Raw genomic sequence first — 26,083 nt, 5'->3', positions numbered from 1 at the left:
CTAATGCCATCTCTCAACAGTCTGGAGATATCAGATTTGGACATTTAGTCCTTCTGTGATTATTCAGTTAGACTCTGATCCCACCTCCTGATTGACCTGCTTGAGAGACACTTGAAACACAATGAACACATGCAATCACTTAAGAAAAACTGGTTACTAACTTGTTCTGTAACTGTTCTGTGAGATGTTGCACATGTCCATTCCATGACCCACTCTCCTTCCCCTCACTGTCGAAATCTGTGTGGTAAGAAGGAACTGAGGAGGATCAAGGTGGCTCTACACCTTTGTGCCATTATGCAGCAGTAGGAGGCAGCAGCGGGTGCATGGGCTGCCCTGATGGGGGTACCTCTAAGGGAAGGTCTGTAACACTAGTGCACTGGGCGTGCACACATCTGAAGCGGAATGGACATTTGCAACATATCTCAAAGAACAACAGTTACAGAACAGGTTAGTGACCATGTTCGGGTTTTTTAGGCAAGTTAACTCAGTTTGTTGTATAAAATCTTTCTTCCATCCTCCATCATCATATATTATGTGTTTCTTCAATTTCTCTTTCAGGATGTGGAAAGCCAAAGTAAAGTATCTGGTCCTGAACCCCAACACTTAGATGAGTTCACTAGTCTTTTAGTACCGGATGACACACGAGTCATGGTTGACCTGCTGAAGCTTGCTGTCTCCACCAGGGCTGGTGAGAAGGGAAAGGATGTTCTTTCCGCTGTGCTGTCTGGAATGGGCACTGCATATCCACAGGTCAGTCAAAGTGATTTTTGTTGTTACTGAATTTTAACTATCCTCCCTTCTTTCTCATTCTATTGAGGTGACTCCTAGTCGTTGAAGATATAGGTTAAGAAGATGTAGGTTTTTACAAACATGAAAACTAATAATTATCTTATACTGATATAAGAGTCCATATACGTTTTATTGGAATACCAAATTAATATAGCTGTTTGCTGTAAAAATCAATGAGTCAATATTATAAATTTGCCATGGTACCAGTTAAATTTCAAAGCTGAAATATAACAAACTAGATTTGCCAATTTGATAAATATTCTAGCCAGTACTGGAATGGAATTGAGTTAGGATAACCCCTTTTTAAATGAGTCCAGGAAGCACTGGGTTATTAACTTGAACTCTGGGTTCATTTCAGATCTACATTTGTCTTGGTGAGTTGTTTACAAAGCCAGACATTTGGTTATTCTTAATCAACAGGTTTATTAATTCACTACCTACCATGTAGGTATATATAACCAACAGTTCAAGTTTAGATACACCAAACATTGTAGGCATATACTGAACAAAAAACGTGCAGTTATGTAAGCAATTAACATAGGCCAGTGTTGGAGCCCAGTAGCTATACTAAGGAACAATACAAATCAATAAGATTTCTTATTACATTTACTTATAACCATCAGTTATCAATTTGGTAAATGAGTTACAGTTAAGTATTTCTCTCTAGTAAGAACATAAGAATGGCCATATTGGGTCAGACCAAAGGTCCATCCAGCCCAGTATCCTGTCTACCGACAATGGCCAATGGCAGGTGCCCCAGAGGAAGTGAACCTAACAGCGAACCTCTCTCCTGCCATCCATCTCCACCCTCTGACGAACAGAGGCTAGGGACACCATTCCTTACCCATTCTGGCTAATAGCCATTAATGGACTTAACCTCCGTGAATGTATCCAGTTCTCTTTTAAACCCTGTTATAGTCCTAGCCTTCACAACCTCCTCAGGAAAGGAGTTCCACAGGTTGACCGTGCGCTGTGTGAAGAAGAACTTCCTTTTATTTGTTTTAAACCTGCTGCCCATTAATTTCATTTGGTGGCCCCTAGTTCTTATATTATGGGAACAAGTAAATAACTTTTCCTTATTCACTTTGTCCACACCACTGATGATTTTATATACCTCTATCATATCCCCCCTTAGTCTCCTCTTTTCCAAGCTGAAAAGTCCTGGCCTCTTTAATCTTTCCGCTTACGGGACCTGTTCCAAACCCCTAATCATTTTATTTGTCCTTCTCTGAACCTTTTCTCACCAGTATATTTTTTTTGAGATGAGGAAACCACGTCTGTACGCAGTATTCAAAATGTGGGCATACCATGGATTTATATAAGGGCAGTAAGCTTTCTCCGTCTTACTCTCTCTCCTTTTTTAATGATTCCTAACATCCCGTTTGCTTTTTTGACTGCTGCTGCAGACTGCATGGAGTCTTCAGAGAACTATCCACGATGACTCCAAGATCTCTTTCCTGATTAGTTGTCGCGAAATTAGCCCCCATCGTATTGTATGTATAGTTGGGGTTATTTTTTCCAATGTGCATTACTTTACATTTATCCACATGAAATTTCATTTGCCATTTTGTTGCCCAATCACTTAGTTTTGTGAGATCTTTTTGAAGTTCTTCACTGTCTGCTTTGGTCTTACCTATCTTGAACAGTTTAGTATCATCTGCAAACTTTGCCACCTCACTGTTTACCCCTTTCTCCAGATCATTGATGAATAAATTGAATAGGATTGGTCATAGGACTGACCGTTGGGGAACACCACTAGTTACTCTCTCCATTCTGAAAATTTACCATTTATTCCTACCTTTTGTTCTGTCTTTAACCAGTTCTCAATCAATGACAAGATCTTTCCTCTTATCCCATGACAACTTAATTTACGTAAGAGCCTTTGGTGAGGGATCTTGTCAAAGGCTTTCTGGAAATCTAAATACACTATGTCCACTGGATCCCCCTTGTCCACATGTTTGACCCCTTCAAAGAGTTCTAATAGATTAGTAAGACATGATTTCCCTTTACAGAAACCATGTTGACTTTTGCCCAACAATTTGTTCTTCTATGTGTCTGACAATTTTATTCTTTACTATTGTTTCAACTAATTTGCCCGGTACTGACGTTAGATTTACCAGTCCGTAATTGCTGGGATCCCCTCTAGAGCCCTTCTTAAATATTGGTGTTTACGTTAGCTATCTTCCAGTCATTGGGTACAAAAGCTGATTTAAAGGACAGGATACAAAGCATAGTTAATAGTGCCGCAATTTCACATTTGAGTTGTTTCAGAACTCTTGGGTGAATGCCATCTGGTCCCGGTGACTTGTTACTGTTAAGTTTCTCAATTCCAAAACTTCCTCTAGTGACACTTCAGTCTGAGATTTGTCACCTACAAAAGGCGGCTCAGGTTTGGGAATCTCCCTAACATCCTCAACCGTGAAGGACTGAAGCAAAGAATTCATTTAGTTTCTCTGCAATGACTTCATCTTTAAGTGCTCCTTTTGTATCTCGATCATCCAGGGGTCCCACTGGTTGTTCAGCAGGCTTCCTGCTTCTGATGTACTTAAAAAACATTTTGTTATTACCTTTTGAGTTTTTGGCTAGCTGTTCTTCAAACTCCTTTTTGGCTTTTCTTATTACATTTTTACACTTAATTTGGCAAGAAGAATGTGCTTATTTTAAGGTGCTCTTATGAACATGTTTTTTCCTGTTTGTTCTGTTTAGTTTAAAACATCAATACAATTGCATAAAGTTATAGTTTGAGGTTCTCTTAGGCAAATGTACTTGGATTTACAAAGTAGAAGCAGATATATGGCATTGCTTAGTTAAAATCCAAAATAGGGTTGCTTGAGTTCTCGGTAGAAGGAGTGTGAACTCAAAATAGCTTTCAGGTATTTATATTAAAAAACACCAAGAGAAATGAAACTTCATGACTTCTTCTCAGTCTTGTGAACCTTGGGATTGGAGAGAGCCAGTTCAAGAGTGTGATAGCACTTCTAGATTTTGATTCTGCTTTTGTGGAGTCCCACGCAATGACTAAGTTTCTGTACTCTTTTGGGGTTTGTTGGAAGGTGGCCACTATTTTTTGTTGTTGCTTACTTGCCACATTGGCTCTCTGTTTCTCTGCTTCTTCTGTCAATAACAAATAAATGTCAGGGTATAACACATGTTCATCCTCTTTCAGAGTCAGAGGTTTTTTGTTTAATTTATTTCAAGGATTATATTTCTCTATTAACCACTACTATTATTTGTAATTCCCCCTCCTTCAGCCACTTCTTTTATTATTTCAAAATTACGCATTGGATAGGTGCTTATATTCAGAATCCTTTCCGTGTGCTATATGATTCATATCCTTTCTAGAGTTCAACAGTCCTTTATAGTTACTCTTCTTTTATTGGTTGTAGTTGATATTTATTTTATTTTATATATAAGTATTTCACAGCCTTCAGAATTTAGAAATGAACAAGAAACATTTATTTGAAGAAACAAGATGGGTTATCCACATATGGAGAGGGATGGTGCCTTTGATTCATGAAGCAGACAAATGTGCAGTTTCTTATTTGGGATGAAACTAGTTGGTTTGATTTTATTTGGGTATCAGGAAGTTTGATCTCTAGAACAATTAGTTTTCTGGGTCTCTCAGCAAACTGTTCCTTAAACAATTATAGCTGCCACCATCTCTAATGCTTAACTCACTCTACACAGTGTCACAGCACGTTATGACTGAAAAATTGTTTACTTTCTCATTTTTACCAGAAAGTTATAAAAATAATTTGGAATAGAAATATAGTACTTACAGTTCAGTGTATAGTCTATAGAGCAGTAAAAACCAGTCACTGTCCGTATGAAAATTTAGTTTGTACTGACTTCGGTAGTGCTTTTTGTGTAGCCTATTGTAAAACAAGGCAAATATCGAGATGATGTACTGCCTGGAAGACCTCTGTGTACCCCCAGAGGTACACATACCCCTGGTTGAGAACCACTAGACAATAGTTCATGCTTTGGGAAGTAGATATTGATCTCCCATTGCCTTTAGTTCCTTTCAGGAACTAATGTCTGGTATAAAGTGAAGAGGCGATTACTAAAATCCTAGATGTCATGTGTAGGGGAATAGTGATTGCTTCCTGACTAAAGGGGAAGAGAGAGATCGTTATAGTAACTTACTACCAATATATTCAAGACATAGCTGACATCTATACGACTCACTTTGCAAAGGATTCAGACATTCCTAAGGTTGTATACTTGGGTGAGATGAATCAGCTTAAGTTACATGGGTCTTAAAGTATCAAACATAGTTCTGAAACATTAAATCTCATTGTGGATGACACAAATAGAACATAAGAAACTCAGCTCCTGTCTTTCTCTACTTCCCTTTCTTGCTCCCAGCTCCAAAACAAGTGCTCTTTTATTTCCCTGGTCCTCCCAGTTCTCTGAGATCATTGAAAGAAATCCCCTCCTCTGCACGTGCCCTGTCTTCCTGTTTGTCTGCCTCTGTGCTACTTTTCTCACCTTTTCAGTGTTATCAGCTACATGGAATTAGTTGTTCACTGTAGGGTTAACTAGTTTGTACAAATATCATTAATGTTACCATTTATAGAGTTAATGATAGTTTGAATAGTTGAATGGTTTGTAATAATGTGACTCAAACAATTCTGTTTTTATACTGGCCCATGTGTTTGCAATAAATATTGCTGAGCTGTCATATTTCTTGTATGCCTTTATGTGGCCATGTAGTGAAATAGTGAGACCCAATTCACTGTGGCACAGATGGAAGGTTATAGAAACCTTATCCCATTACGTTCCTGTATTTTGTCAGTTAACATCTTAGTGCTGAAGTGGTATTAGCAGGGGTTCTCAACCTTTTTTTTCCCGGAGGGGGGGCCCCCCCAACATGATATAAAAACTCCAGGACCCAGTGGGGGATAGGGTGGGATCTGAGTTACCTAGGAAAGAATTTTCTGTAGTATCTGGCTGGTGAATCTTGCCCATATGCTCAGGGTTTAGCTGATCGCCATATTTGGGGTCGGGAAGGAATTTTCCTCCAGGGCAGATTGGAAGAGGCCCTGGAGGTTTTTCGCCTTCCTCTGTAGCATGGGGCACGGGTCATTTGCTGGAGGATTCTCTGCACCTTGAAGTCTTTAAACCATGATTTGAGGACTTCAATAGCTCATAGGTGAGGTTTTTCGCAGGAGTGGGTGCGTGAAATTCTGTGGCCTGCGTTGTGCAGGAGGTCAGACTAGATGATCATAATGGTCCCTTCTGACCTTAGTATCTATGAATCTATTTTGAGGACCGGGGGGGAGGTGTAGAGGCCAGCAGGATTTGAGCCAGCTCTGTGCGGGCAGGAGCATAGCTCAGGGTGTAGGGAGAGGGGTAGCTTAGGGGCTGTGTGCCGGGAGAGCTCCCCTGCAGTCCTGGTTCCCGGAGGGCTATGCCAGCCATGGAGCTGGGTCCCCCCACCTGGGTGGCTGTTACTGGCTGCCTCTGTGGGAGTAAAGGGGGCTGGGAGCTGAGGGGGCAGCTTCAGCCCCGGGCAACAGCAGCAGCAGGAGTTAAGGGAGTGCTGCATCTGCCTGTTCCATGTCACCATCCAGAGCAGCAGCTGTGCTGCTCTGTCTGCTTCTGGCTTCCCACCTCCTGGCTTCAGCTGTGCAGGGAGCGCCAGGGATCAGGCTCTGGGTTTCAGCTGCAGGGCCCCGCAGCCCCCTTGAAAGGGCTTGTGGACCCCCCGGTTGAGAACCGCTGGTATTAGCATATTTTAGCATTCAGTTATCTTAACACTTAAGTTTGATGTTTTCATTTGTTTGTTGAATGGGCATTTTAAACTTATTTTTCTTGCCTATTTTAGGTTTAATGTGATATTTGCTTCTTGTTGCATTGCTCTAATAACTGAAAGAGAAGGTTATTTCATTTATTCATACCTTTTCAGTTGGAATATTGGAATGTAGTGGATAAGATGGGGATCAGGGCTTACTCTCATTATCAATTTTTTCTAGAAGACTGAATTGGTTTCTTCATGAAGACATGTATAATCAGTTGAGATGTATTTTTTTTAGGTTGCTGACATGTTGTTGGAGCTGTGTGTTACAGAGTTAGAAGATGTGGCTACAGACTCGCAAAGTGGTCGTCTTTCTTCGCAGCCAGTGGTGGTGGAAAGTAGCCATCCATATACAGATGATACTTCAACTAGTGGCACTGTAAAAATACCAGGTAGGGAATACTGATAAGATTTATATGGGAGGAGAAATTATCCAGTTACTTAACATTATGCACATTTGGAGGAACAGACACTTAGATTCAGTTTACAACAATTCATTTTGAATCTTCACTAAAATGTTCAAGTAAATTGGGTAGTTTTAACATACCTGTTATAATAAAAATTTGTACTCTTGATGATAACCTTTCTTGAACCTGTTAAATGTATTCTTCGTGAATTCAGGTTCTCTGGGCAGTACTGGATTTGGTACACTGCTGCTCTGCAGCTGTAGATCACTTCTAATTGTTGTTTCATTAGGACATCGGGAACAGCTTGCCCGTAATCACATAGTAAATTGTTATCAGGGCCAGAAATAAACTAATTTCTTTGTCCTTGGTCTTAACTATTAGACTGTAATTTTTCTCTGTGCATTGTGGTTTCATATTGAATTGATTTAATACTGTCCAAAAGTTAGACTTCTGATGCTGTTAGCCATTTTGCCTCAGCTTGCAGGTATGCTTTGCTCTGACATGCTTTAACAGATCATGTAAGGTTTGGAGTGTTTTGAACATTGTCATGTACAGTTGGCCCAAATTCATGGGTGGTGTGTGGGTCTACACTGTGTAATACTTTCAAGGCAATTTCAAGGCAAATAATTATCTTAATAGAAAATAGCTATGTTCTAGCTTGATCAGCATAGAACAATCCAAACAATGTTTTAAATCATTGGACTTTTAAAAGCTTACATTTTCCCCATTTTACTTATTGTTTAATTTATATAAAGTACTTTGTTACTTGTCAGGTGCCGAGGGACTCAGAGTAGAATTTGATCGCCAGTGTTCTACAGAGCGGCGCCATGACCCTCTGACCATAATGGATGGTGTCAACAGGATAGTTTCAGTCCGATCAGGTGATGAGAATCAAATGTTATATTTGCTTTATTTTTCCTTAAGTGCTTAGCTTAGCTTACTGTTGAATGTTGGATGAAATATACTCTTATTGTATTGCAAATTGTATAGGTTTATTTTGGGTGGAGAATAGGCTAGAAAAATACATATCAAATATTGATTTACAGTGTTTTTTAATTAACAAAATTTAAAAAATTTAGGCAGTTGTCTCAATACATCAAATTATTTCTGAATCATGCATAACCATTACTAAAACACATGTAGATTCTGGTAATTATTTAACAGAAGCAACTTTTAATATTTGTGCATATATGCAAAGTAATTTCTAAAGTGTAAATAGTCGTGTATTTTATAGAAGAATTTCAACTTTAATCTGCAGCCTAAATTATTTTTGATAGACTCCACATTTAAAATCTGTTTTAACATTCTAACCTCTATGTATAAAGACCAGTGTAAGCTGGCAGCATATGTGTAATTGTTTTGGGGCAGGATTGAAACCTACTCTTTAATTTGCTTTTACTTTTTAATTTGTCGCTTGGTAATTCTGTTGTGATTTGTAAAACATGTTTCCCTGCCTGTGCCTTAAGATCAAATGTAAATGCTCATTTTACTGTTACATCCCCAAATGGTTCATAGTATGTGTTGTATACAATTTTCTGTATAACCAAGCTATTTATTTTTAATGAATCTAAACATAATGTGAAACAGTATTTATATAACAGGAGTGCTAGGTTTTTTTTTCTTTGTAAGAATTTTAAAATTCTGGAAATATGGGTTTTACTACATGAAAGGCAAATCTTTCTGGTCTCAAGTGCTTTAAATAAAATCTGAGCACAGGCTGGAGAGTTTTTAAATTCTACCACTTGCTCTTTCTTCTTCTCCTCCTTCTTTCATTTCTCCTCCCCCCTTCCTTGGATCAAATCATATATCCAGTATCTCTGTCAGTTTTCTTCTTTCATTTACTCATCCATGTGATATTTTCCTTTCTCACTCTTATCAAGTGTGACATTTAAAGTATGGGCAAGCTATGGATCATGATGGCTACCATTTCGGCTGACCCTTCCTCCAAGACCAGAAGTCCCATTTTATGGGGCAGTTTGAATCTGTGTAATGGTGTGGGCCTTCTGATGTCCACCATCTCCCTGAACCAAGGTTATTCAAATTGGGACATGTGTCTGAAAGTAAATGTAGGGAGCAGGAAGGCATGCCTTCACATTGGATCTCATACCAATTTGGGCACACAAGTTTTATAATGATTGTTTTAGTACTATATTTAAGTTGCTTAATGGTGGTTGACACAGATATGCAATATTGTGAACAAATCTCATTCAGTTGAGTTCAGTTTTATTGCATCATGGTAAATATCTTTGGAATTCATTGTATTAAAATGTAAATGTTTTTGTACTATTGTGAGATTATGTGGAACTTCTTTAGCAGGAAGACAAGATTTAATGCAATCTCTGGAAGGTATTAGGAATGTCAAAGGGCTTTTTGGTACAATACATTTGAAGTAGGTTTCCAAGGAAGTACGTGGGGGTGAGGGAAAAGCAAACTCTTTCCTCTGAAGCCAACCTTTTGAAGCCTTGCACTGGGAGGAGAGATCCTTTGTACTAATTACCTGCTTCTGGAAACTCCAGGGCAGAGTCCCCTGAACTGTATAAAGGGTGGACTAAACATGTTTATGAATATACTTGTTCTGAGCTGAATCTGTGATGAGCTTGTCACCACAAAGAGAACCCCTTGGGTGGGATATTGGGCTTTGGCAGGAGCACTTCATGTTAGAAGTGGGGTGATTTCTGGTAAGCTTATTAGCATGTGTGTAGGTTCTCTTGTTGTTTTAAATGTTTTCTCTGTAGAACTTTTGTCTTAGGAATAAAATAGGCTTATATAAAAAGGACTGTGTGGTACTTTGTAACTATTATCAGTCTCTACAGAGAGAACAAGCCTCTCTCTGCTGGCAATAACCCAGTGAAGACAGAGAAGTGTGCATGCTGGAAATACCTGATTAGAAGGGAATGAGTTGTAGGTCTCCATCTAGAAAGACAACCGCTGGGGATCTGGAAGCCTGAGAATGGGTGCTGTACCACTGGTGGGAAATACAGGTGCAGTTGCCCTGAACTGTGAGAGTAGGAAAAGATTCTTAATAGTGAATTCATTTTGTTATGGATTGCATTTTGCCAACTTTTTATTTTTTCAACAGGAAAGTGGACTTTCAGAAATTTTTACTGACTTTGGTATTAAAACAACTGAAGGCATCTCTTAGATGGCAATTTAAATTGAGCTTTTCAAGCAGGAACAAAGTTGTGTTGTCACGAAATCGCATCTTGTCTTGTGCATATAAAATAGCTAAAACCCATTAATGTGCTTCATTTAAAGATCTTTTTTTTCTAGAAACATTCATCTAATACTTACAGCAACTTGCATCTAGTAGCTATATGATATTTTATTGATGACTGAAATAATCATTAATCAGTATAGATGAAAATGTGTGTATGTACTATCCCACTGTAACAGGTCGTGAGTGGTCTGATTGGTCTAGTGAATTGCGAATTCCGGGAGACGAATTAAAGTGGAAGTTTATCAGTGATGGCTCTGTGAATGGATGGGGATGGCGATTCACTGTTTATCCTATCATGCCAGCTGCAGGTAAGTCATAATATATGGTAGGAGGAGAGAGAGGATTTACAGACCTGCTTCTCACAGTTATATTTATTGCATGATTCAGATATTCATAAGCAAAGGTTGCATTGTCCACTTATACATGTATATTTAGAAAAGAGAATACATCAACAAAGTAACAAGATACATACATAAATGAGGATACAGTTTTAGTATACTCTCCTTAGAAAGATGACTATCTGGATTAGAAATACTGGTTTTATAGTGAGTGCTAAAAGTGTTTATATCTCAGGCCACTTACTAAGATTCTCATGATAACTAAGTGACTAAAAAAGCTAACAATTTTTTTTCACAGGGCCTAAAGACCTCCTTTCTGATCGCTGCATTCTTTCTTGTCCATCGATGGATTTGGTAACATGTTTGCTGGATTTCCGCTTGAATTTTGCTTCCAATAGGAGTATAGTTCCTCGCTTAGCAGCATCACTTGCAGCGTGTGCTCAATTGAGTGCCCTAGGTAGGTGCAAATTTAAAATGAAGTCTGTTGATTAGATGTAAAAATTATACTATAAGCAATTTAAGTTTTCTTTTTGCCATTTTAGCTGCTGGACACAGAATGTGGGCCTTGCAGAGACTACGGAAGCTGCTAACAACAGAGTTTGGCCAATCTATTAACATAAACCGGATTCTAGGGGATAATGATGGCGAAACACGAACTATGGTAAGAAGCTCAAATTATTAGTAGTAACGTCTTGCTCTAATTTGTTAAACATTCAAATTAATGTAATACTCATGAAAGGTGCCAGATACAACTCTGATAACTGAAATCTGTAGTTAGTTACAGACAGGGAAAGTACAGGTGGGCAGCCTTCCCCACACCAGCCTGCCAGTTAGCTTTAAATGTATTCTGGAGGGCCTTCACTTAGGGACAGAAGATTAGTTCATATTCTGTACTGTTTACTTCTTTGCATCTGGAATTACCAGGAAGGGTGGTGTTTGTGATACGGACACATGCCTGTTAGGGGCTGGGAGGAGCTCATGTTCCACATTGGTTATCAAATTGCAATTAATTTTTCCATCACAACTACTGTAAGAATTTCCCTTTTCTAACGTTGTATATTAAGTGTCTAGATTAACTTTGCCTTTTGTTGTTTTTTTTCCAGAGTTTCACAGGCAGCGCTTTAGCTGCGTTGGTTAAAGGCCTTCCAGAAGCTTTGCAGCGGCAGTTTGACTACGAAGACCCTATTGTGAGAGGTGGCAAGCAGTTGCTTCACAGCCCTTTCTTTAAGGTAACAAGATACTAATATTGGATAATTAAGTAGCATGGTTCTGTTGGAATTTTATATTGGCAAGCATGTATGGTAAACAAAGTAAAATGACACTTTCAGAAAACTGCCACATCCTACATCAGGAGCATCTAGTAAAGGGTCCGCTGAATTCATGCTTATTTTCAACTGGAGCTTAGTGTCACTGAACTAAATCACACCTCTGTTGCACCCAAAATGCAAGATAGCTTCAGAACATTTTTTGTTTTTGTTTTTGCAGGTGCTCGTAGCGCTTGCTTGTGATCTAGAATTGGACGCTCTTCCTTGCTGTGCAGAGACACACAAATGGGCTTGGTTCAGAAGATACTGTATGGCCTCCAGGGTTGCAGTTGCTCTTGATAAGAGAACTTCGTTGCCTCGCCTTTTCCTTGATGAGGTACTGCAGAAGTATTTTCATATAGGGTAGCAGAACATGTGGGTGTGCTAAAAGAAATTAATTATGAGGCTCTGTATTAACAATATACTTAAATCTGAGGAAGAAAATAGGTGAGATTTAAACACACTTATGCCAAGTGTTAAGTAAGAGTAACCGGTATTTTAAGTAATGGTTTCTAATCCAATATAACATTGCAGGTGGCAAAGAAAATCCGAGAATTAATGGCAGATAATGAGAATATGGATGTTCTCCATGAGAGCCATGATGCCTTTAAGAGAGAGCAAGATGAACAGCTTGTGCAGTGGATGAACAGGTTATTATGTTAATCTGCTATAATGTTTTGGTCTTGTGACATTTCAAATTTGAGTGTTAGAATGAAAAGCTGAGCATATCACAGCTTCCATTTTTAATCTTCCACACTTTTCCTTTGAATTAACTGCAGGAGACCAGATGACTGGACCCTTTCAGCTGGAGGTAGTGGAACTATTTATGGTTGGGGTCATAATCATAGAGGACAGCTTGGAGGTATTGAAGGGGCAAAAGTGAAAGTTCCAACTCCATGTGAAGCCCTTGCCACACTTAGACCTGTGCAATTAATTGGTGGTGAACAGACTCTGTTTGCTGTGACTGCTGATGGGAAGGTAAGGGTTACAATAAATAATGCTTCAAGTTAGACTTCCCTGGCAAATGTCAGCCTGCCAGAGTGAGTGGGATTGGTTGACTCAATGGAAAGTTTACAAAACTTTTATTTAAACAAAACCAAAACAAACCCCCACACAGCTGCCAGGCAGGGTGAACTAGTCACCTAGTATAATAAAATTGTCTACTGTACTAAAGAAACGTTTTGCACTGTACAGAAGATATTACCAGCTCTAAGCTTAGTGGGCTATGCCGACCTTATCACAGACATTTGCTTCTCAACAAATGATTAACATTATTTTGAATGGCTACTCTGCTTGATGGGAATGCTGATGCGCTTCATGTTTGTAGAATTGTTGATCAAGAGTTTAACTTAATGGGGGAAAGGAATTTAAGCCTTTCTTCTATCTAATTTGTGTGATGTAATCAAAAACAAGGAAATTGAAAGTTAAGGTTGAAACTATGGGCTTAATACTTCATTGTATGATAGTACCCCACAGACATTCAATATCACACTGTGCCAATCATAGAATATCAGGGTTGGAAGGGACCTCAGGAGGTCATCTAGTCCAATCCCCTGCTCAAAGCAGGACCAATCCCCAACTAAATCATCCCCGCCAGGGCTTTGTCAAGCCTGACCTTAAAAACTTCTAAGGAAGGAGATTCCACCACCTCCCTAGGTAACGCATTCCAGTGTTTCACCACCCTCCTAGTGAAACAGTTTTTCCTAATATCCAACCTAAACCTCCCCCACTGCAACTTGAGATCATTACTCCTCGTTCTGTCATCTGCTACCACTGAGAACAGGCTAGATCCCTCCTCTATGGAACCCCCTTTCAGGTAGTTGAAAGCAGCTATCAGATCCCCCCTCATTCTTCTCTTCTGCAGACTAAACAATCCCAGTTCCCCTCAGCCTCTCCTCATAAGTCATGTGTTCCAGTCCCCTAATCATTTTTGTTGCCCTCCGCTGGACTCTTTCCAATTTTTCCACATCCTTCTTGTAGTGTGGGGCCCAAACCTGGACACAGTACTCCAGATGAGGCCTCACCAATGTTGAATAGAGGGGAACGATCACGTCCCTCTATCTGCTGGCAATGCCCCTACTTATAGATCCCAAAATGCCGTTGGCCTTCTTGGCAACAAGGGCACACTGTTGACTCATATCCAGCTTCTCGTCCACTGTAACCCTTAGGTCCTTTTCTGCAGAACCTACTGTCTAGCCATTCGGTCCCTAGTCTGTAGTGGTGCATGGGATTCTTCCATCTTAAGTGCAGGACTCTGCACTTGTCCTTGTTGAATCTCATCAGAATTCTTTTGGCCCAATCCTCTAATTTGTCTAGGGCCCTCCGTATCCTATCCCTACCCTCCAGCGTATCTACTTCTCCTCCCAGTTTAGTGTCATCTGCAAACTTGCTGAGGGTGCAATCCACACCATCCTCCAGATCATTAATGAAGATATTGAACAGAACCGTCCCAAGGACCAACCCTTGGGGCACTCCACTTGATACCGGCTGCCAACTAGACATGGAGCCATTGATCACTACCCGTTGAGCCTGACAATCTAGCCAGCTTTTCTATCAGATTCATGAAATAGAGACAGACAGGAAAATTTAGTTGTGAGAATGTCTTAATTTTTTTTCTTTACTTAAGCCTACTTTGTGTAAACTAAATTTTTAAGGTAATTTAGAAAATTACTTTCTACCATGTAAATGCATGTAACTGACTCTTAAAATATCGGGGGAATACATAGCTATTATTAACCTCTTGGACAATAAAAGCCTGTATGTCAGTAGTGCTTAGCAAGCCTACAGAGTTTGCGCTAAAACATCATTTCAAAATGGTTCATGGGGAAAAAGCTTCTGAGTTCAGAACAGCTGCTCAAAACTAAGTCACATGAAAGTTCCTTCTCCCCGTAAGAGAAGTTTAACTTATGCACTAATGTAGCTTGCTGATATCAAGTGTAAAGACAAAGCCATATATACAGTTACACTAAGTGTATATATCCTGTACTTTCCAGGAAAGAAAATTCAGATGTGCAAAGAATGTTTCTGTTCTTTGTGTCACTAAGGAAGCAACGAATACTACAATTAATTGCACTGAGTGTAAGATGTAGTTTAAATGAATGTTCCTATCCAGGAAATTAACAATATAAAATACTTTTTTCGTTCATTGAAGCTTTATGCCACTGGATATGGTGCAGGTGGCAGGCTTGGAATTGGAGGGACTGAATCCGTTTCCACACCAACATTACTGGAATCCATTCAGCATGTGTTCATAAAGAAAGTTGCTGTGAACTCAGGAGGAAAGCACTGTTTGGCACTATCTTCAGAAGGAGAAGTTTATTCTTGGGGTGAGGCAGAAGATGGTAAACTGGGTCATGGAAACAGAAGGTAACATTTTGAAAACCTTTTATGTTGAAATGTTGATGCATATGTATTAATGGGATTTATATAGTTGAAGCATAGTACAAATATTTCCTAATCTATAGGTAGATCAAAGTCCTAGCTTTCCATACCTACACAAGGATTGGCTTTTTTTGAAACTAGAGAAGCCAGTACAATACTTTAATAAAATATTTTTAGGGGAAAAAAAGTAGTCAAACTTTGATTTTTGTTATTGGCTATATATTGTATTGTAACAAATCCATGGCTACCTCAGTGGGTTGCACGTTCTGTTCTGGCTATTTGGAACTGCGTGGCACTACAGGGATTAAAATTTAAGTTTCTCTTGCTCCAAAGGCACAAGCCCCATACTGCTTGAGCTGAACGAGAAACTCCATTCTCTGGTAGAGGCACAGGGATTATGACAGAGTATGGCAGTTCTGATTTCATCTAGTAGGGATAGTAGTACATTTTACACTAGCAATTTTACACTAGCAATTTCATCGCAATATGTTAAATTGTATTTTTAGTGAACATTTATCTCCAAAAATGAATCAATGTTTTGACTCCTTTGTTTTAATTAAGCCATTACTACTGTATTGGTTTTATCTGGTAAGTTGTAGTAGGACAAATTAGCTGAAATGACACAAAGGAGTCTGAACAGTTTTGAGGTGTTCAAGTGATACTTCACAATCCAAAATGAAAATGTTAACAGAATGCTTGCACAGTAAGTGACTATATGCTTATGATCCACAATTATGCATAAAGCTGCGATTTAGTCACAGAGGTCACGGAATCCGTGGCTTCCAAAGACCTCTGTGACTTCAGCCAGTGCAGGCTGCAGGGCCCCTGCTGCCTACGAAGGAAGGGAGGGGCAGTAGGGAACCCCCATTGCTCTTTACTTCTGCAGGTGGCAGGGGACCCCCACCGCTCTCTGCCTCCACGGGAGGAAAGGGGGACCCCCGGAGCTCTGAGCTGCTAGCGGAGGGGGACCCTGCAGCTCCAAACCCCCACAGGTGGTTGGGGTCCCTGGACCTCCCAGGCCACCCACAGCTGCTCAGGTTCCCCATTTTGTCATGGATATTTTTAGTAAAAGTCAAGGACAGGTCGTGGGCTTCTGTGAATTTTTCATTATTGCCCATGACTTTTATTAAAAATACAAAATCTTAGCCTTAATTATGCACATGGAAACTCATTGATTAAAATACGTTAGTAAATGCTTCTAGCCTGTGTGAACCTATATGAATAGGATTATTCTGAATGATTTTTTTCATACTTATTTTCTTTAGGAAAATGACAAGAAACAAGTGATATTTCAAAATGAGCAAAAGGATTCCTGAGAGAGTTGCTAGTTATGTATATTACTTAATCAGAGCATTTTATTCTTTTTTTTGTCTGTTTAAACTATTATATTTCAGTCCCTGTGATCGTCCTCGTGTAATTGAGTCTTTGCGAGGGATAGAAGTAGTTGACATCGCTGCTGGTGGAGCACACAGTGCATGTATTACTGCAGCAGGGGATCTTTACACATGGGGAAAAGGGAGATACGGACGCCTTGGGCATGGAGATAGTGAGGATCAGCTAAAACCCAAACTGGTGAGGAGATGATGATGATATTGGAATTAATGACCTGCAGTTTGAATGTCTGTTCTAAATATTTTGCTTTTTTAAATTTTTGCATATAAAGAATAAAGGTAGAAATGTTTAGAGAAAATGAGAATGAACTTACCATTCTGTTTTAAGAGAGAGGAATGCGTTAAATAAAATGCAACTACAGAACTTTGCCAGCAAGCACTGATAAAGGAGCTGCATTGCAGCAGAGGAACAAATAAATGCTAAGCATGCAGCAGCAGCTGATGCCCATAATAAGGGCTGGAGCCATTGGAACTCATCCACACACACTGCTTAAAAAAAATTGAGCTCCCATACAAGAAATGGAAATAATTTCTGATCGCATGAACAAAATTCAGCCATCCAAGTAGGCTCTGTCCCTTACTCCAGTCAATAAAATGTTGCCTCCTCACCAATAGCTCCTCTGCTGTAAGTCCTACCAGTGCTTCCCTATTCTTTCTGAAAATGGGCAGGCATCCCCCTCTGTCTTACGCACGCTACTCCCTTCTCTTCCTTTCCTGCCTCGCTTCCGGCTTGAAAAAAATGTCAATGCAGTGATCAGCAATAAGAACAATTGCAACTGGTTTTTTTGGTTGTAGAATTGTGTACTTAATTCTGGGAATCCAATACTGAGATACTGTTAAGAGAAAAATGTTTTTGTTAACCAGTATTGTTAACGGTTATAATTTTGGTAGAGGAGTTTCTAAAGTAAATAGTCATAATAATGCTTGTTCACATCCATGCCACATTAGGTGTGCGCACGCTGCGTGCACGAGCGTTGGAAACTTACCCCTCAGGCCGGCGGGGCCCCCCGAGTGGAGCAACTGTGCCGTGCATATATACCCCTCCTGGCCTGACCCCCTCCAGTTCCTTCTTACCGTCCGTGACGGCTTTGGAACAACCTCTCTCTTGTAGAAGAGCAGTCCCTTAGCCTTCAGAGTAGCTCTTATCAGTTAGTTAACCTACCTTTATTGTGGACACTTAAGTGATTAGGTGCTTGGAGGCTTCCAGCACCCGCCGCGGGGCATGCCGCAGGCCCACGGCTTCAAGGTTTGCGCCATGTGCTGCAAACCTATGCTAGTTTGTGACCCCCACGACTCGTGTGTACATTGCCTGGGGAATTGACATCAAACTAAATGGTGTAGGATTTGCAAGGCGTTTAAGCCAAGAACAAGGAAAGAAAGAGACTTTCGTTTAAAGCAGCTGTTGGTGGCTGCATTGCAGCCTCCAGGCCCGGAGCGCCAGATGTCTGCTCAGGCATCCTTGGTGTGTAGTGCTCCGGAGCTGTCGAGAGACCCGGTACTGGCTAAGCACTATAAACTGTCGGCCCCAGAGCACCAGACTCGGCCCCAGCACCTCTCGTCCTCCCTGGTGCGGCCCCCGGCGCAGCCGAAAGGAAGGCACGATCGTTCCCCACACAAGAGGCTGGTGCCTCCCAAGGCCCTGAGCGCCGATAAGAGCAGGAAGACCGTGGTACTGGCGCCGACACCGGCGGTCCTGGCAGCACAAGCCCCACGGAGCCCAGACGTAAGTGAGCTCAGTGTGGACTATGGGCTCAAGGGCATAACGGATCAGCCCTCCACACCTGGCGCTTTTGAGGCTGCAAAGGACCTCATCGAACTGTCGGCGGCGAGCCCCCTCCCGTGTGGTGAGAACCCTCTGGCACCCATGCCTTAGGTGCTGTCGAGGGGTAAGCCGGCAATGGTGTGCCACTCAAGGACACTGTCCCAGCACCGCTCCCGGAGTTGGTCCTGGACGAGCTCTGACTCCATGGACTCTCAGTTGCCAGCGGCCCAGAAGGAGGTCGCGGCACCGGGAGTGGGTCAGCACGAGGAAGTACCGGGAAGGGCACACCACTCTCCAGCACCAGCGAGAGACCGGCACTGGGAGGAGTTGAGACGGCCCTCGCCAGAGGACTCCCGCAGACAGTCCCGGTCCAGGGAACGATGGCACCGATCCCGGTACCACTCCCACTCAGCCAGGAGCCGCTCATTCTCCCGCCGGTGCAGATCGTTGGCACCGCCATGGCCTTCGCGATCAGCGTCGCCCCAGTCTGGCGCCGACTCCGGCCGCTATAGCTACCCGCACCGGGCCCCGGACAGCAGGGACCCTCAGGTGGGCTGGCAACTGCAATGGGGGCCGCCAGGCCATTGGCCCTTTTGGACCCACTGGGCCTACCAGGAGCACCATGGGGCCCCGTCCAGGGCAAGTTACTTGGTGCAGCGGTCCCGGTCCCTGCACTGATGTCAGACGGTGCCGGAGGCTACAGTATCCAGGCCTCCAGAATCCCCCCAGAATAAACAGGAGAGACCGGCACCGAGTCTGGTGTTGTCCCATGGACTCCCGCCCCGGCCTGAGCTGGAGGCCCCTCCCATGGGAGAAGGGGAGCAGGAGAATCGACCAGAGAGGGTCAAGCAGCAGCTAACTTCCTTGTCATCCCAAGATGAGGCGGTGGTGGATACAGAGGTGTCTGGCCCTCCACTGATAGATCGTAGAGCCCACCAGGAGTTGCTGGCAGGGTCGCCCAGAACTTGAGGTTGCAGGCCGAGGAGACGGTTGAGCAGGAGGACCCCATGGTGGACATTTTGAGCCCCAAAGATCCATCCAGAATAGCGCTCCCACTCATTAAGACCATTCAGTCCAACTATAAGACTATATGGCAGACCCCGGCCTCCACCCTCCAATGGCCAAAGGAGTGGAGCGTAAGTACTTAGATGTGGCAAAGGGCTATGAGTTCCTGTTCTGCCACCCAAGTCCATGCTCCATAGTGGTCTCAGCGGTAAACGAAGGGGAGCACCATGGACAGCAGGTCCCGGCCCCTAAGGCCAAGGAGGTGAAACGCCTGGACCTTTTTGGCAGAAAGGTGTACTCATCTAGGGGCCTTCAGCTGAGGATTGTGAACCAGCAGGCCATCCTCAACAGGCACAATTTCAACTCCTGGACGGTGGTGGGGAAGTTAAGGACAACCTCCCGCAAGGTTCCCAACAGGAGTTCACGGCCCTGGAGGACGAGGGCAAGGCAGTATCCAAGACTTCTCTCCAGGCCTCCTGGATTCGGCAGACGTGGCGGCTAGAACAATTGCGTCGGGGTGGTCATGAGGTGCTCGGCGTGGCTCCAGGAGTCAGGCCTGCTGCCTGAGGTCCAGAATACACTCCAGGACCTCCCCTTCGAAGGGTCCAGGCTCTTCTTGGACCAGACAGACACGAGGCTGCCCAGTCTTAAGGACTCGCGAGCTACACTCAAGTCGCTGGGTATGCACACCCCGGCGACCCAAAGAAGCCCTTTAAGTCGCAGCCTCCCCCTCAACGCCAGTACCAGCCTCGCCATAGGCATGAGCCTTACCGTAGGCGAGGCAGGGATAAAGGGCGACGGCGCAACAACAACAACAGTAACAATAATGTGCCGGGCCAGAACCAAGGCCAGCACAAACCCCAGCCGGGCACTAAGCCAGGCTTTTGAAGGTGCGCTCGAGGACAGCTTACCAGACCAGTCACCGGATCCATCCCTTTGTTTCCTGAAACGCCTGTCCTGTTTCTCTTGTGTGTGGTCCACCATTGGGTCTTACACACGGCGCGGAACGGGTACTCGCTGCCGTTCGCCCCCGTCCCTCTTCAGGGTCCCCTCTAACGAGCATCTCCTAAAGAAGGAAGTCTGCTCGCTGCTAGAGGCGGGGGTGGTAGAGGCGGTGCCGCACAGCCTAAGGCAGGAGGGGTTCTACTCCCAGTACTTCCTCATCCCCAAGGCCAAAGGGGGCCTTCACCCCATCCTAGACCTGCGTGGGCTCAACAAGTTCCTGGTCAAGGCCCGGTTCTGCATGGTTTCTCTGGGCACCATAATCCCTTCCCTGGATTCGGGGGACTGGTACGCTGCCTTGGACATGAAGGACATGTACTTTCATATCGCCATCCATCCAGCACATCAGCAGTTCCTACGTTTCACCGTGAGCCAAGAACATGACCAGTTTGTGGTTCTCCCTTTCGGTCTAGCCGCGGCCCCATGGGTGTTCACGAAGTGCATAGCAGTGGTGGCAGCCTTCTTACGGAGGAAGAGAATCCGAGTGTACCCGTACCTCGACGACTGTCCTCTGACGGGCTGATCTGAGGCGTAAGTGCGGTGCAATGTGGATGTGGCCCTGAGATTGTTCTGCGAGCTGGGGCTCCTGGTCAACGTCCCCAAGTCCATGCTCGTACCCACGCAGAAAGTGGAATTCCTGGGGGCGGTCCTGGACGCGGTGCAGGCCAGGGCAAGCCTTCCAGTATCCCGCTTCTGAGCTATCCAGCAAGCGGTTGCCTCCCTGCTCCAGTTTCCAACGACAATGGCCAGGTGCTGCCTGCGGCTGTTGGGCCACATGGTAGCATGCACGCACGTGGTCAGGCATGCCAGACTGAGACTCAGAACTCTGCAGGTGTGGCTCGCTCGGGTGTACCTCCCAGGCAGGGACCCCCTGGAATTGGTAGTGACAGCCCCAAGGGACATGCTGGACTCCCTGCTGTGGTGGCAGTCCCAGCCTGTGGTTTGCGAAGGCATCCCCTTTGGCGCCCCACAACCGGACCTGAAGCTGGTGATGGACGCGTCAGACCACGGTTGGGGGGCTCACCTGGGGGACCTCATGATGCAGAGGTTGTGGTCCGGAGCAGAGTGGTTGCTCCATATCAATGTGAAGGAGCTCAGGGCGGTTCGTCTCACCTGCCAGACCTTTCACGCCACTCTGAGTGATCACAGCATGACAGTTCTGACAGACAACACTACTGCCATGTTTTATATAAACAAACAGGGTGGGCTCGTTCCTCGCCACTCTGTCGCGAGGCTCTCCTCCTCTGGGACCTTTGCATAGCCCGTGCAATTCACCTCGAGGCTTCCTATCTCCCGGGGGTACGAAACGAGCTGGCGAACTCTCTCAGCAGGTCATACCACATGCACGTGTGGATGCTCAGGGCGGACGTCGTGCTTTCGCTCTTCCGCAGGTGGGGGTTTCCTGGGGTAGACCTGTTTGCCACCAGGGCCAACGCCCAGTGCCCGTGGTTCTGCTTGTTCCAGGGCTGCAGCCCGCGCTCGCTCGCGGACGCGTTTGTGATCCTGTGGAGAGAGGGCTTGATGTATGCTTTCCGCCCGCTCCCCTTGGTACACAAGGTCCTACTCAATGTGTAAAGGGACAGGGTGGTGGTGATCCTCGCCCAGCCTGGGCCTGCCAGCACTGGTACACATGGCTCCTAGAGCTGTCGGTGGTGGCCCCAGTAGTCCTGTCCCTACACCGGGACCCCATTAAGCAGGACGGCGGGTGGCTTCTCCACCCCGACCGGGGCATGGAGGCTCTGTGGCTAAACGCCCTGGAGAGCCAGTGCTCCCTTCCCGTGCAGCAGATTCTGCTTGGAATCAGAAAGCCCTCTACCAGGGCGACCTATGTGGCCAAGTGGAAAAGGTTCTCATGTTGGTGTGAACCTGACAGGTGCGGCCGTGCCAGGCCCCGGTGCAGGCCATCCTGGAGTACCTCCTGCACCGTCCTCACTCAGAGTGCACCTGGCGGCCATCTCCACCTTCCATCCGGGGTTCTCGGGGGGCTCAGTGTTTTCCCACCCAATGGTGGGACGGCTCCTTAAAGGGTTAGAGAGGGTATTTCCATACTCCAGCCCCCCAGTCCCTCCATGGAACCTTAACCTGGTCCTCTCTAAAATCATGGGACCCCCTTCTGAGCCCTTTGCTTCCTGTTCTCTCCTCCACCTTTCCTGGAAGGTGGCATTTCTGGTTGCCATTACCTCGGCCAGAAGGGTGTCCGAACTGAGGGCCCTCACCTCTGAGCCACCGTATACGGTATTTCACAAGGACAAGGTGCAGCTTCGGCCGCACCCCAAGTTCCTCCCTAAGGTGGTCTCCCAATTCCATTTGGGCCAGGACATTTGTCTGCCATTGTTCTTCCCGAAACCCGATGTGGACCCGAGTCACCGCAGCTTGCACACCCTGGATGTGCGTCGAGCGCTGGCGTTCTATTTGGAGCGTACCAAGCCCTTTCGCAAATCTGCACAGCTGTTTGTGACTGTAGCCGAGAGAATGAAAGGCCTCCCACTGTCGGTGCAGCGGATTTTGTCATGGATTACAAGCTGCATCCGGGCGTGCTATGCGCTCGCAGGTGTTCCGGCCCCGGCGGTCACGGCCCACTTGACCAGGGTGCAAGTGACTTCCACGGCTTTCCTGGGACAGGTCCCGATCCAGGAGATCTGCAGAGCAGCCACCTGGTCCTCGGTGCACACCTTCACAACCCGCTACTCGGTCAACCAGCAGGCCAGAGAGGACGCGGGGGTTGGCAGAGCAGTCCTCTGAGCAGTTGTTCCGTGACTCCTACCCTCCTCCAGAGGTAAGCTTGTGATTCACTTAATGTGTAATGGACGTGAAAAAGCACTCGAAGAAAAAACGGTTACTTACTTTCTCGTAACTGTTTTTCTTTGAAGATGTGGTGTTCACGTCCATTCCACCACCCACCCTCCTACCCCTCTGTTGGAGTCAATGGCAAGAAGGAACTGGAGGTGGTCGGGCCGGCAGGGGTATATATGCATGGCACAGTGGCGCCACTCGGGGGGCCCTGCCGGCCTGACAGAAGCCGCTAAGGGAAAAAGTTTCCAATGCTCATGCATGTGGCGTGCGCACACCTAATGTGGAATGGACGTGAACACCACATCTCGAAGATCAACGGTTACGAGAAAGTAACTGTTTTTTATTTGCAATTTGGAATAAAAAAATCCAAGAAAGTTAGATATCCTGATTAGTAGGCTAGCAATAATTCAGACTTCACAATCTCATGGTAACTATCCTTTCATAATTTAAATGAGGATTGTTGGTTCTCCTACAAGATTACTTGGCACTTGAACTGGCAATTTAATTTATCATCTGTACTCGACTGTTACAATATGAAGGTGAGCATTTCAGAAAATACCATGTTGACTAGTTTCATACTATTGTTTAGATGCTTGAATATTATAAACCAGCAAATAGCTATTTGCAAACATGCATTTTTATTCAGTTTATGTAATACACAATAAAAGTCAGAAACCAGAAATTGAAGTTCATAAAACCTATTCCTTGTTTACCTTAAATATATCAGCAGCTGTTTTTTCTGATTTTTTTGTTAACTATAGTGAGAATTTACTTGAGTAAAATAAAAGGAATAACCCAAGTATTTAAAATATGTCCGGTACATTGTTAGTTATCTTTTTGTTGGGTTGAAAATACTAAACTTTTCTTGACTGTCAGTGACTTCACTCATTGATGTGATCCTGAGGTGTAATCACACCCTCAATTCTCAATAGAGTTCCTGCAAGTTGACTGTTTTTATTTGACTTACTGTTTGAAATTAAAAAGTTGAGACTTCTTATTGTAAACAAAAAATGGTGACGGTCTTTCAGGTGGAAGCATTGCAGGGCTATCGTGTGATTGATATAGCCTGTGGTAGTGGAGATGCGCAGACGCTGTGCCTGACCGATGATGATACTGTCTGGTCATGGGGTGATGGAGATTATGGAAAACTTGGGAGAGGGGGCAGTGATGGCTGTAAAGTACCAATGAAGGTATTTATATTTACGTCCATTTAAACACACACATTTTAGAGAAGAGTAATGAAAAGTGAGTTACCAATTTGTAGAAGATTCCCCTAGTCTTGGGAGATAAAGGTTTTCCTGGTGGTTACCACTGAGACAGCTCAGTTAGGCACACTGTACTAGTAATATAGCCTTGTGCTTGTATGTCTGAGTTACAAGGGTTGCTCTTAGTTTTTTTTTCTCTTTTGGCAATATTGTTGCTTCCTGTGGTATTCCTAATTTTAAGTTTAGAGAATCTCTCAAACCAGTAGAATCTCCTGACAGATCTCCACAGGCACATATAGAAATTCAAAGATATGGTACCAGTAAATGGGGTGATTCCAACTCCAAAAAGGGACTAAAAATTGATTAAGCTCAACATCCCATTTTATTGTAACTTGCTACATGTGAATGCATAGTTGACTTGGAACCTCTTAAATTATTAAGAGTTGAAGACTGTACAAATATCTGATAGCATGAATAATATTGCTATATAGTACTAGTGCTGTTATTCATATGTTAAATATCCTTATCCCCTAGACTGAGGAGAGGAGAAGATTGAGCATGCTATGTAAAATTTTACCCATTGCCCTGATCTTCGTTTTAAAAAAATAAAAAAAAAATAAAAATAAAAAAAAATGAAGCTTTAACTCTAATTTTATACAAAGCTTAAAAACTGGAAGGAGTGAAAAGTTTTGCAAATATGACTTGTGAACAGCATATACATTGATTTCAGTTAAGGGTGCACATACAATACTGCAAACAGGCTGTCAATCAGTTATCAATCTGTCCCACATTGTATTTAGCTGTGAGACACAGATTTCTTTGTCCACACCTGAAGAAGAGCCTTGTGCAGCTTGAAAGCCAGTCTCCTCTGCCAACAGAAGTTGGTTCGTTACAGATATTACCTCACCCACCTTGTCTCAGTCAATCAAGTTGCATTTAATCCTGTTTTCCCAGATTGATTCCCTCACAGGCCTTGGAGTGGTTAAAGTGGAATGTGGATCACAATTCTCTGTGGCTCTTACCAAGTCGGGAGCAGTATATACCTGGTATGTGTTTTGGATTTGCAATAAATACTAGGGCTGTTGATTTAATCGCAATTAACTCAAAAAAATTAATCGCGATTAATCACACTGTTAAACAAGAGAACACCAATTGAAATTTATTAAATATTTTTAATGGTTTTTCTACATTTTTGAATATATCGATTTCAGTTACAACACAGAATACGAAGTGTACAGAATAAAAAGTGTACAGTGCTTACAAATATTTGCACTGTAAAAATGATAAACAAAAGAAATAGTATTTTTCAATTCACTTTATACAAGTACTGTAGTGCAATCTCTTTATCATGAAAGTGCAACTTACAAATATGTAGTTTTTTTTGTTACATAACTTCATTCAGAAACAAAACAATGTACAACTTTAATGCCTGCAAGTCTACTCAGTTCTACTTCTTGTTCAGCGAATCACTAAGAGAAACAAGTTTGTTTACATTTATGGGAGATAATGCTGCCCACTTCTTAAGTACAGTGTCACCTGAAAGTGAGAACAGGCATTCGGATGGCACTGATGTAGTTGGTGTCGCAAGATATATACATGTCTGGTGCACTAAAGATTCATATGCCTCTTCATGCTTTGTCCATCGTTCCATAGGACAGGCTTCCATGCTGATGACTCTCGTTAAAAAAA

General features: G+C 43.5%; 1 protein-coding gene and 1 long non-coding RNA gene across 5 annotated transcripts in view; one reads left to right on the top strand and one right to left on the bottom strand.

Moving 5' to 3' along the window:
- Positions 1–26,083, top strand: part of HERC2 (HECT and RLD domain containing E3 ubiquitin protein ligase 2) — a 197,846-nt gene that overhangs the window by 147,893 nt on the left and 23,870 nt on the right. For all 4 annotated transcript variants that reach the window (XM_074965634.1, XM_074965610.1, XM_074965626.1 and 1 more), the window contains exons 69-82: positions 559–750; positions 6,828–6,981; positions 7,770–7,877; positions 10,390–10,521; positions 10,850–11,008; positions 11,094–11,212; positions 11,655–11,780; positions 12,037–12,192; positions 12,390–12,505; positions 12,635–12,833; positions 15,007–15,221; positions 16,631–16,808; positions 24,218–24,379; positions 25,349–25,440. In XM_074965634.1, coding sequence (XP_074821735.1) covers positions 559–750; positions 6,828–6,981; positions 7,770–7,877; positions 10,390–10,521; positions 10,850–11,008; positions 11,094–11,212; positions 11,655–11,780; positions 12,037–12,192; positions 12,390–12,505; positions 12,635–12,833; positions 15,007–15,221; positions 16,631–16,808; positions 24,218–24,379; positions 25,349–25,440 — 2,108 coding nt within the window. The remainder of the gene's footprint in view (positions 1–558; positions 751–6,827; positions 6,982–7,769; positions 7,878–10,389; positions 10,522–10,849; positions 11,009–11,093; positions 11,213–11,654; positions 11,781–12,036; positions 12,193–12,389; positions 12,506–12,634; positions 12,834–15,006; positions 15,222–16,630; positions 16,809–24,217; positions 24,380–25,348; positions 25,441–26,083) is intronic.
- The window catches only part of LOC141995002 (uncharacterized), a 59,449-nt gene continuing 45,424 nt past the window's right edge, over positions 12,059–26,083 (bottom strand). Inside the window, exon 3 of the long non-coding RNA XR_012641232.1 lies at positions 12,059–12,239. This is a non-coding gene — a long non-coding RNA (uncharacterized LOC141995002). The remainder of the gene's footprint in view (positions 12,240–26,083) is intronic.

The sequence above is a fragment of the Natator depressus genome, chromosome 1 (assembly GCF_965152275.1).
Source record: "Natator depressus isolate rNatDep1 chromosome 1, rNatDep2.hap1, whole genome shotgun sequence".
NCBI classification, from domain to species: domain Eukaryota; kingdom Metazoa; phylum Chordata; order Testudines; family Cheloniidae; genus Natator; species Natator depressus.
The sequence above is the reverse complement of the archived record's forward strand: the minus strand, read 5'-3'. Positions and strand labels throughout refer to the sequence as shown.